The sequence below is a fragment of the Cygnus atratus genome, chromosome 6 (assembly GCF_013377495.2).
Source record: "Cygnus atratus isolate AKBS03 ecotype Queensland, Australia chromosome 6, CAtr_DNAZoo_HiC_assembly, whole genome shotgun sequence".
In the NCBI taxonomy this organism is placed as follows: domain Eukaryota; kingdom Metazoa; phylum Chordata; class Aves; order Anseriformes; family Anatidae; genus Cygnus; species Cygnus atratus.
This window is the reverse complement of record NC_066367.1, coordinates 12,889,144-12,900,896: the sequence shown is the minus strand read 5'-3', so window position 1 is coordinate 12,900,896 and position 11,753 is coordinate 12,889,144. Positions and strand designations below refer to the sequence as shown.

The 11,753-nt window shown below is 40.6% G+C and overlaps 1 protein-coding gene across 1 annotated transcript in view; it reads right to left on the bottom strand.

The window, feature by feature from the left end:
• Positions 1-1,103: 1,103 nt before the first annotated feature.
• Positions 1,104-11,753, bottom strand: part of PLEKHM3 (pleckstrin homology domain containing M3) — an 84,102-nt gene continuing 73,452 nt past the window's right edge. Inside the window, exon 8 of the mRNA XM_035569251.2 lies at positions 1,104-2,629. Coding sequence (XP_035425144.1) covers positions 2,452-2,629 — 178 coding nt within the window. The 3' untranslated portion in view covers positions 1,104-2,451. The remainder of the gene's footprint in view (positions 2,630-11,753) is intronic.

Genomic DNA, 11,753 nt, shown 5'->3' with positions numbered 1-11,753 from the left:
AAAATTTAACTAGAATATCTAACTACCCACATCACTGGCATTTTGGAGATCAGGGCATCTGACAAAGTTACCAATACCTCGCAACGCCTGAACCTTGATTTCTTGATGCCACAGGGTACTCGACAGTACACACAAGCACCTCTCTCTAAACTGGGCTGGATGTGAACTAATGCCATAAAATATCTTAAATTCAAAAGCATTATGATATGGAAAATGTCACTTCTTTTTTCTTTCATGACCCACCATTATGTCTAGAGCTAATTCAAAATAGTACCTGCCAGATTCTGACAGTTTCAGAGCTACTGGCTTTGCCACAGGGCTGGTTGTAGTGACACATGCTGAAAAATATGGGAGTGTACTGTTTATTCTGCCAGTACCACTGCAGTTCCTGTTTGCATGACTAATTCCACAAGACTTCCCCTGTGTTTGCATATGTGAACGTGCAGGGAGTTCTTTGCATGGGAATGGACTTTAAAGGAACATTATATCCTTAAGGATGATAGCTGAAACCAACTCATTTCATATGAAGAACAGTGAGCTGAATGAAACAAAGATGCCTCTGTGTAGGGGAAATACTAATTTTAGTGACAAAGGTGCATGATTCACCAAGTTCATTAAATATGGGAATCCCTATACTACTTTGCCAAGAACATGGAAAACCCCCTACTTTCTTCCAAAGAATCCCAATGGGAGGAGGACTTCTGGAAAAGAAAGGCACTGGTTGTCTAATGAATACAGATATAAACATGCTTCTATATATATACACATAAAGTTGCGCTCAAATTTGGGAAAGCTCAGATTCAGCTACTTTCTTCAACTGGAGGCTGGAAAAGGCAACCATTTGTACTCCAATACCAGTCCATTGTGTAACTTTCTGCACTTTAATGCAAGCATGATGTACCCCGTTCTTTTATTTAAAATACTTAGCAATTAGTGAGCTGCTTCAATGATCAAGACTGCTTTCTGCCTTGAATATAATAACAGCCTGCATATTATATAGAAAGCAAAGATCAGTAGTCTGCATTTTAACAAACCTACATGAGAGAAGGAAAATGCACATGCGACTGGCTTTTTTCTTCTGAAATCATATTTGCTTGCTGTATATATATATGTGTATATAAATATGAATGTATTCATATGCATCTAATACACATATTACTGCAGGGTCTGGAGAAAAAGTTAAAAATGTGGACTGGAGTGAGGAGGATCCCTAAGTGTTCACTGAAGGTGAAAACACAATGAACTGAACACTGTTAGTGATGACACACATCTCTCCAGTCAAATCTTTCACAATATATGTAATTTACGATGTTTAGTACTTCCCTATGTTCCAGGTTTGCGAGGCAGAACCATACCTTGAGAAGTTCACTCTCCACCACATGAATCACCAGAGATGTATAGAATCCTCTAGTGCTCCCAGAGAACTCAGGACACAAATTGCACATGAACACAGCAAACTAATGTTTCACAATTTTGAGGGTATTTTCTAGCAAAATTGGGCAAGTTCACTTTCCCAACTATTGGTCTACCAGTATCAGGTTAGAAAAACATGTAAAGTAAACTTCACACGACAAAAACAAAACCAATGTAGACAGTTGAAATGTCTGCAAGCCTAGCAGGAGATTTGAAAGTCACATTACTGGAGTTGAGGATGTGGCCCCACATAGATCAAGAATAAGTAGCGTAAAGCAGAATGGACTTTAGTGACAGAGCTTGACAGATATACCCAGCCTGAATAAGAACAGCAGCAAGTACCCTGCTTATCTGCTTATGTAATATTCCACTGGGGTGGTTATAAATAAGCACAGCTAAAGGAATTATTCTGCATCTTACGCTTGCAAACATCCTGAATAAGGTTTGATGGGAGATACTTTTCTTTCCTTGGGGAGGAGTGACATGTAAATGTGCTGATCCTTTAGAAATAGCTCTCTGGAAACATGAGGAAATGGAAACATGTCCATGTCAAAAGTAGCAGGTAGGCTTAATATCATTTCTGCCTTATGAGGTTCTGTGAAACAAACACCTTACCAGAACCTCTGCCAAGGCTAATAATAAATAATACACATAAATAAGTATATGATTCGTCAATTCTGAATGAACAACATCAAAAATAATGTGTTCATGGCAGCAAATATTTTCTGTCTTGAGGAAAAGTCTTCTCCAGAGGTGGAAAAGAAAAAGTTGGGTGCTCAATTAGCTAGACCTGAAGCATTTCAAGTAAACCACATTTTGTATAAGAGCTAGCAGCTGGACTTCAATGCAAAATGCAGTTGAGCCGTTGATATTTCAAAGCCAACAAGGCTTTATGGCCACTTTGGCAGCTGCTATTCACAGATGAAGAAGATCAGATATTATTTTGCAAAAAGATTTCTGCCTGGCTAAGCTGAGAGGTTGCTTGACCTGGCAGCTGGGGAAGAGGCTCTCTTCAGGCTGGCCACTGCCTTAAGGAACTCATGTGTTCTGATACGACAACTCAAACATGTTGCAAGACTCTTCGAAGTTTTCATCCATATTCAGTCGCCTCCAGAAGGATTTCTGCTTCTTCTGCAATTCTTTACGCACGCACCTGGGGCATGGTACGGCCTTCACTTTGCATTCAGAGTGGAAGACAGCACCACAGCTTTCACACCTGCAAACACAAATTAGCGTCAAAATTGAATGACAAAATTGGACCAGAGCATGCAATGGACTTCACATGGATTGTGGACAGTAGACAATCCTTCAAACAGTTCTGGTAGCTCAAAGTGCTACATTTCAAAAGAGTGGAATATCAAAAGGCAGTGGCTTGTCCACACCTCTGCTGGTGTAAAGCTACTCAGGACTAGCAAAATTTTGCATCCTTATGCACTTGCTGAGAATCTATCACAATGCTTCTGCTTCAAAGACAGACATTGTTACAAGGATTAATAGTTATGTCTTCTTACTAATTAGCTTTCAGGTCTATCACAGAATAGACATAATTTTTGTTTTATGAAAGACAAGTTTGCTACTTTGATCTGTAAATGAAGAATAATGGCATTCATTCCCATCAAGATATATTTCAGCATTTGGAACAGTCAAGATATGACAGTTTGGGCAATGAACTTCCAGTGCTGCGGTCAGCTGTTCTGGAAAGAGTAAAGCAGGAAAGCCCATTTCAAAAGCAGGAAAATAAGTAATTCCACAAAGTAAAAATAAAACACAGAATGGTAGACAGACATTCTGTCCATGGCCTGTGAAAGACCAGGCTAGATGGTGATGGATGTAATGTCACAGTAGATCAAGCATCCAATTCTAGATGGCTGTGGAGCAGTGAAACATCTGGTTATGATGGAGTGGACTAGAGCTGAACATTTGGACATTCTCAGCCTTTCAATACAAATGACTGTATAGCAGACCAGTAAGTCACTGTCTTACTGCAGTTCTGTAACCAAATGGAAAAAAAAAAAAAAAGGTTAACGGTGTCAGGAATATGAAGTCTTAGATTACAGTTGTGTAATCAAATAATGAAAGCAACAAAAAAACAAACTTCAGGGCAGTTTTTAAGTATAAATGAAGGGTGCTGGTCAGTTGGTGATTTTGTGGGAAGTCTTACAATGCCTCACACTTTCCTTATTTGCAGTTATTGTAGTCCCATGACCACATGAGAATCCTAGCGTCCATTGTTATCCTTACTTTTTGTTTCTTTGGGTGTTTTTCCTTTTTCTTTCTTTCTTTCTTTCTTTTTTTTTTTTGGTTAGAAATAAGGTTACAGTCTTCAAGATTGTGAAGTAAAATTGAAATCATGAAGCAACAAGTCCTAAACCCTGAGAAGCCATAAGGCAAATAAAAGCCACCTTTAAAACAAATTGTAGTATTTGGCATGCAGTCTGGCAACACTGAGAGAAGTCCATAACACAACGTGTTTCATTAACTATGTTAGCTGCATCTGCATCTTACCTATAACTTTGAAAAAGCAGTTCTCGAGCTGGCTTTAGCTTTTATGCCTGGTTCTGAACAACCAAAGATGGTCTGAATTTTAATAACTGCAAAGCTTTGAGAAGGCTATGCAGAAGTTCAGGGGCAGATTTCTAGGTGGCAGAATTTGATAGAACTCAACAAGTACGAAAAGTAGGGTTAAAGAAGCTAAGTTAAGCAAAATGCTCCGTTGGCTAACTGCTATGTTCTGTAGCACCAGAACTTGACACATTCTTCTTTTTTTTTTTTTAATGTCCAGCTAGTGAGTTTGAAACTGTTTTTGAATCAAGAAACTGGCTCACAGAGATATTTATCATTGTGTGCTCAAAAAAAGAATTGGTATTATGGCCCTGATCCAGTGAAGCACATAAATACATACTTAGGACTAGTATCCCAGTGATTTCCTTGGGATTACTGATCTGCCTAAAATTAAACATGTGCTTACGTGCTTTGCTGGACTGGGATCTCTATGAACAGACGCATTAATGGATGAAGGAGAGACAGAGAGGACAGCCGTGTCTTTAAAACTTTACATCATTCTGACCTGACACTAATGGTGATTTTATCAAACTAATTCTCTCGTTAGTCAGCAATTTACAGTGCCCTGGAAGTTGCTAGAGGGTAATGATTGATGAGGAGTGTAATTCTGTGCTCTTGCACTGCCACTCCCTATGCTCACTCAATATTTCTCCACAGTACTCAATGAGGTGACAAACCTTATCAAAAATTGCTGCTAAAATGGATGCCAGCAGGATGAGAGAGGAGCCAGCACACCTGTTCCTCCCAGTGAAAGGCTATCAATAGAGAAAGCAAAGATTTATTGTGTTTAAGTTAATATGAATTCATGTTTCAGAAATAAGCTCATTGGAAAAAAAAATAACAAATTTCTCTCATATTGCTCAAAGCCAAAAGAGAGAAAAAATGTCTGCACTGTTATTTATTAGTGGTGGTACAACGGCTGAAGCTCTGACTGGGATCCCACGCTGTGAGGCTCTAACCATAGCAGTGCAAACAGCCCACAGCACTGCTTCAATACGGGAACAGCCCTGGGAAAATTTGCAGCCACCAAGACCATTGTCAGTCCATTCTGGTGCCTCAGCTGCTGACTGCAGCTCTGAAAGATCTGTTTTCTCCTGTGAAGGAGGATGTACTCCCAGTCCCAGCCACGGTGTGCAGATGATGACAAAACAGTAGCCTAAAGACCACTGCTCTGAGTTGGAGTGCAAAGCTGCCTCTTGCTCTCTGCAGGGACAGGCAGAGAGGATGTCTGGGTCAGCCTTCACTGCATGCTTCTATTTCCTCACTGCTAAAGGAACTCAGCCACATGTGGGCTAATGCTGATCCTGCTCTGTATTTGCGTAAATGGTAAGTTACTCCTTTTAACAGCGATGGAGCTATACTAGCTCAAGCCATCTATGCCATTGCTTTTCATTATATTGATACAGTCAGTCTTAACTGATCCTGAAAATGTCAACTGGTTGACCATTCCTAATCTCATTGGCAGAAATTTTGCAGTGATAACAAACAAAAACCCACCAAAATTATATTCCATTTTAGAATATTGCAAACAGATTGCTTCTTATTTAATCCTGATGTATAATTTTATCTTCATTGTAGCATCACAAATGGAAGGGCTGTGAGTGCTAAGAACACCGGCCTACTGTTCCTGCTTCTTCATGTGTTCTGAAGTCGTTTCCTTGTCATTAAGAACTTGGACAGACAGACATGGCTCTTCAAATAATGCATTTGTGTATTTAACAGGACAAACATCTTTCTCCATATGACATGAAACACAGACCAAAGGACAATGCAACCTAGAAAAGCTGCAATGAGGTCTCTCACCCAAATGATTTGATGTAAAATGCAAACTTGCAAGGTCAGATGGTTAAACATTGCCAGAATGTCCCTCTTGGTGCAGGAACCTGCACTCCAGAACAATTACCAGGCACTAAAGTGCACATTAGTGCTGTGCTGTGCTTCAGGTGTTGATCCCATATTCAGTTCTGCATCACCACCTTTGGAGCTGCAGGGCTTATTCTTAAAGGCATTCTTGAGCTCTGTCTCTGTGATTAGACTGACTTTTCCTCACTGTATTTGAAGCTCCAAATAAGCCCCTCTTTGATGCCGTTGGTGCCTTTACATATGTTAAATTCAAGTAACAAGTGCAACAACTTAATTGCTTAAATTGCCTTTCTGCTAAAATGCTATCAAGAAGCCATAGGTACAATGATGGGGAGAGCAACACAACAGTGAACAGAACTGATCTGAACTTGAACTGGGTTCTAAAAGTAAAACCCATCTTACAAATATTGGAAATTATAAGGCTCTGATTGATCTGTCAATGACAGCTGCATATATGTAACTCAGTTCATACCACAATACAGCCAAGACAATTCAGTTGTCTTCCTCACCCAGTACATCTCTGTGGCAAAAACAGGCATCCAGGAGCTGCATTAGCAGCAGCTGTGTTTTGTGAAGACAACAGCAACACCTGTGTTAGGAAAAAGGGTGTTCCACGTGCACTTCTAAATTGATACTCCCTTTTGAAAACTGATCTCACAGAGCTATTTCTAAGGCTTTCTTCAGATCCTTTTGCAGAGCTTCTGACAAACAAAACAGCATGGTTTTTTGTTCTGACAAACAAAAAAATACAAGAACTACCTTTGCTACTTTTCAAGAAAGTGGAGAAAAAAATATTTATTTTTTTAAAAAACTGTTTTTTGCAGGCTGCCAAACTGGGTATCTAAGCAACTGTGTAGATGCACCTATATAGCTGAATGCTTTCCTGCTGAAGGATGGAGGAGAACATCAATCTTTCTGCCTGTAACTGCTAGCCAGTTGTTTTGTCTTCCTTGATAGGCTCCATCACAATGCCTTACAGAGGCCACTACCAAGAACTGTTCTCTAAAACCGGTCTCCAACTAGCTCTCCACATGTGAGTTTCAGAGTTTTCTTTACTGCTGTTTTCATGCCTCAGTATTCCCAAATGTTTTTCTTTCCATGGGAAAAAAAATTAGATTTTGTAGTCTACAAAAGGCTCATGTAAATTACTACACTTAGTCATTTTTTCCTTAAATCTCATTGTCATAGGTAATTTACAGTTCAGGTACTACTTCTGAATCCCAACTTCTTCTTTGGCTATAGGCCAGGAAGTCTCTGGATCTTTTGTGAGATTTCTATATATCATTGTTAATAAGCTCGTGAGTCCATAGCCATTCAGGCTTTTCAGGTTTCCTTCCGTAAAGGATGATGCTGTGATATAGCATATTAACAGCACCTTGCTATTTTTCAAACCTTATTTGAAGAAGAACACCACATGTTGTTTTCCTACTGACTTTCAGCCTTCTCAGACAGTGTCTGAAATAGCATCCTCTATTTTGGTGTTTTCTCTACTTTTTCTTTCTTGACCAACTCAATTTCTCTTGAGATTAAAGAGGGTGTTTCATGTTTTAAGGATGTTTTACATGGTTGAAAACTGGCGTAATAGAAATACAGAGAATTATTCAATACTCTAAATAATTTCTCTTGCATTGAAAAGTGTATGAGAGAAAGGCCAAAGCTCTCCACAGCCTGACAGACTAGACAGGCGTTAGAGTGCTCTTATTACTTTTATTTCTAGTTACAAAAGAAAAGTCTTTCTACAATAAAAGCACAAAACCACTCATTATCTGCTGAAGAAATGCCAACGTAACTATCTCTCACCAAGTCTGGGCATTTGAAAAATATGCATGTCAATACTTGGTAAACTCTAAATTCTGGTAAACAGGTTGGCAGGCTGACCAGAGTGACTGTGCTGGGATGAAGCTGCTGGGACCAGCAAGGTTTATTAGGACAGCTTCAGTACCACACACATGGGTTGCACCTGTCTGGCTTCCAAAAACCAAGCTGGGAATCGAAGTGGACCATGGCTATGCTGATCATCCCTGGAATGAACAAAGAGTGGATGACAGATATACCACAATTCCTGCTTCACAAATGGGAAACGAGGGGAACTGACTTGCTCAAGGTCAGCCAGAAGCAATGAGAAGAGATGAGAAGGGTAAAGAGCTCTCTCTTGTCTCACTGCAGTGCCATATTCACCTTCCATCATTTCTTTTGTAGTTTTAAATACTAACTCTCTTTTTTTTTTCACAAGAGAACCACTTCCTCTGTGCCAGGCCTTGCACACATTTGCTCAAGTAAGTAATCCCTTCAAAAGGAATGTCAATAAGGATTTGATGTAGGACCTAGCCCTTCATTACCTAAAACTCTTCAGATTATTATTTTTCTTCCCTCCTGCAGAGTAAAAACAAAGAAAAACAGTGTTGTTCATTATACTTTCTTTAGATAATGCTATACATTCATTAAGCACCTAAAATACTAATCCACCTGTAACTTGGTTACTAAAAAACAGCCCAGGGAACAAACCACAGTAGCTTAAGGAAGGCTTGCCTAGGGATTTCAGCATGATCACCATCCCATGCTATGCACACGTGCATGTCTGCAAGTATTTCCGAATTACTCAGCTGTGAGTATCACAGATGTGCCCTTCAAAACTATGAGAGACTTTAGCAGAACACAAAGAAAAAAGAAAACGGACTGGCTTGTGTTCACTTACAACACAAAAAAAAAGCCTCAAAGGCAATCAATGCCTGACACATGCGTGCAGCAATATTATTACAGTTGCCTAGGAACCAACGCACGGAGCCTGCCTAGGGCCGGACACTGATGTAGTAAATGAATGGAAGAAAGTTGGCACTGATATGGCATTGATTTGTCCCTATAAGGAGCTTGCTAGGATAATTCCTTTTATGACACACAGTCTACCCAGTCCCTGAAATCACTACATGTCTGGAAATTCACTCTAAACAATTAATCCAGTGCTCAGGGAGCTGGCATGAGTGGAAATGGTAATTCAAAGCATAATCATAGTTTTCTTTTCTAAATACCTCCTTGTCAGAGGGTTACATGCTAACAGAGCCTGAAGGTGCTCCTCATTTATAAAGGAATGGCTGGGTCCTATGCTGGCTCAGGAGCACACAGAAAGAGCATCAACAACTGTAATTGCCAACCATCAGCTCAGTTCGTGTGTTGTGGGAGCCAGTGCTGGTTACAGGCAGCAGCTAGCAAGGGGTGTACAGCGATTGCAAGCCTGCATGGACAGAGCTCAACGAGGACAGCGCCCATGCAACAGCTACACAGACATCCCTGACCACAGCCTGACACAGTGTCTGTGCCCAACAGTGCTGCTGCTGCTCTAGTTATGCCATGCTGGGATGGCTGAAGGACACGCTACCCAGTGTCCCTGCATGAACACTCTAAGACCAGTGTCGATGCTCCCTTATACCCAGCACGGGTCAGACTCAGCCCCTGATGGAGTGCCCTAAGCAGGGGAGAGAGTGAATGAATGAGTCCCTACCTGGCTCCGCTGCCCAGGGCTCACCCTGGGTATCCCCATCCTGTCAGACCAGCACACACTACCAAGGACATCAACTTGGATGTCAAATACATCCAACTGATGTTCAAGATAGTCAGAAATATTAAAGCCCCATATATTAGGGGAAAAGCAGACAGCTCACGGGAGGGGACAGAAAGCCACCAGTGCTCCACTGGCAGTGTGGGGAGCCTCAGTGCCAACTTCTTTACCAGACCCAGAGAAATCACAGACAGGAGAGAAAATGCCAAGCAGGCCTTCGTTTTGGGTGCTCATAGAACAATTTGCTACAGGCCATGTCTGAACAAGAACTGTTTGATTTAACCACCCACTATCCTCCCATGATAGTTGCGTACACAGGCTGAGTTACTGCAATGAAGCGCGGCAGTAGGGTCAAGCAGGAGCAAAGAGATCCTGCAGGTCTCAGACACCTCTCTGCAGAGCTCTGTCACTCCCGATTAAGGAGAGAAGTGTGTCCTCAGCTTGTCCTCGGCTGTGGCTGCAGGGATTTATACTACTTATCTATGTATATTTCCAGACTTGCAGCTAGCAGGAGAATTAAGGACTGACTGTCCACCTCAGCACCGCACTTCGTGACTAGTCTAAGTTCAAAGATCCTAAACCAAACAATGTGGCCTGTACACAGCAATTCACTAGAAATCTGTAAAATCACACATTTAATCTGAAACTGTGATTACACTTCAGCCAGTGGAGGCAAGTCATCTTGGAAAGGAGAAAAGCCCTACACATGCACTACTTGCAAACCACTAAAGGGGCTGAGATGCCACAGCGATTTAAGTGTTTACATTACTCGGCCCTATATACCCTCTGCCTCTGCCAGATGCCACACCATGATCTGGAACCTCTCTACTTCTTCTATTATTAATGCATTGTATTCACAAAGTAGTGGTTGAAAGCCTAAAAGCAGAGTCAGGCAATACTATTAACAGTAATAACACATTGCCCTCAAACATTGTAATTTTATTATATGACTCTTCTATTTTGCATTTTTCTGTAAGTCTTGAGTCTTGGAATCCTGTGATTAAGTTAGAACTTTTGCTTTTAATAAGAGGAAGGCAAATGCACTTAGATTTCATAGCTCTGCTGTAATGCTGAAGACATGCCTGCCTGGACCCTTGAAGGAAAAAAAAAGGAACTTAATGTTTAAAAAATAAACTGCATAAATAACAAGATTCTTAAGGTAATCTTAGAATTTCTGACCACTTAAGAGTTGTAGTGTTGGCTTTCAGGGACATTTGAAAAGCTGATATCTAGTCTACAAGGAACTGTACTTGTGAGATGGTGAAGGTTCATCTTAAAAAGGGATTTTGCATGAGAAAGTAGTAGTAGGAAACTAAAAGGTCTTGACAGACAAGTGGGATATCTAGAGTGAAGAAGAAGGCACAGGAGGGAAGCCATAAAATAGAAACTGGAAGTGAGATGGCTGCCATGTTCAGCTAAGGGGAAAGTGCACAAGGCAGCAATGAAGAGACCTTCCAGCTTGAAATAAGTATCTGCCTTATACAGAACCTTCTAATTAACACCAATCCGATCTCTAAAGCTAATCCAGTTCCAAAATACAATGACTGATGAAAAGCCAGTATACTCTCTTCCTTTTTATGTGTTCTAGATGAAATTACTGCAATGACCTGCACAGACAAAAATCAGATTTGGTCCAGAAAATTTTGACCAGTTTTGACAGATTCAGGTGAAATTAGATCATCAAGAGAAGTTAGCTTCTACTTGGGTGTCTACATTTCTTTAAAGAAAGTGCTGAGCAGATCCCTTCAGGGTGCTTCGAATGAGCTTTTTAAACTATCAACATCCGATAAGCTTGGCTCTTTCAAAAATTAAGTACTAAAATACTAGCACAGCTCGGGGGAGCTGGGTCTGGGGAAGGGCTGTCTAACACAAAACAAACCTATCAAAGTGATAGGGAAAATCATGTACTTTGAGTGATGCCTTTCACTTCTGCCAAGGTATTTTCTGGAAATGCTTTATGCTATGTATTTCAGTCTCTCCACCTAGTATCTATCTTTAACATTCTCCCAAACACTCCAAGCTGTTTTTGTCCAGTGACACACCATCTATAATACAGAGAGCTATAATTTTGCGAAGACTTTGGCATGTGCATAAAGCTAAGCACAGCCTCAGAGCCCTTAGTAAAACTTCTTGCTATGTGTAAAGTTAAGTGCATTCATAGGTCTTATCAGGATGGTGGCCAAAGATTATAGAGGCATTCAAGCTGCTTGATATAGTCAAGCCTGTTCTGTGGCATGTCTATTTTAAACGTGGGTCTTCTGGTTTGTATCTTTAAAGGTCTACATGTCTTAACTGATCTGCAGAACAAATTAACTTCACAAAGTGAAAAGAGTTTAGCCTTGATAAATGAATACAAACACAA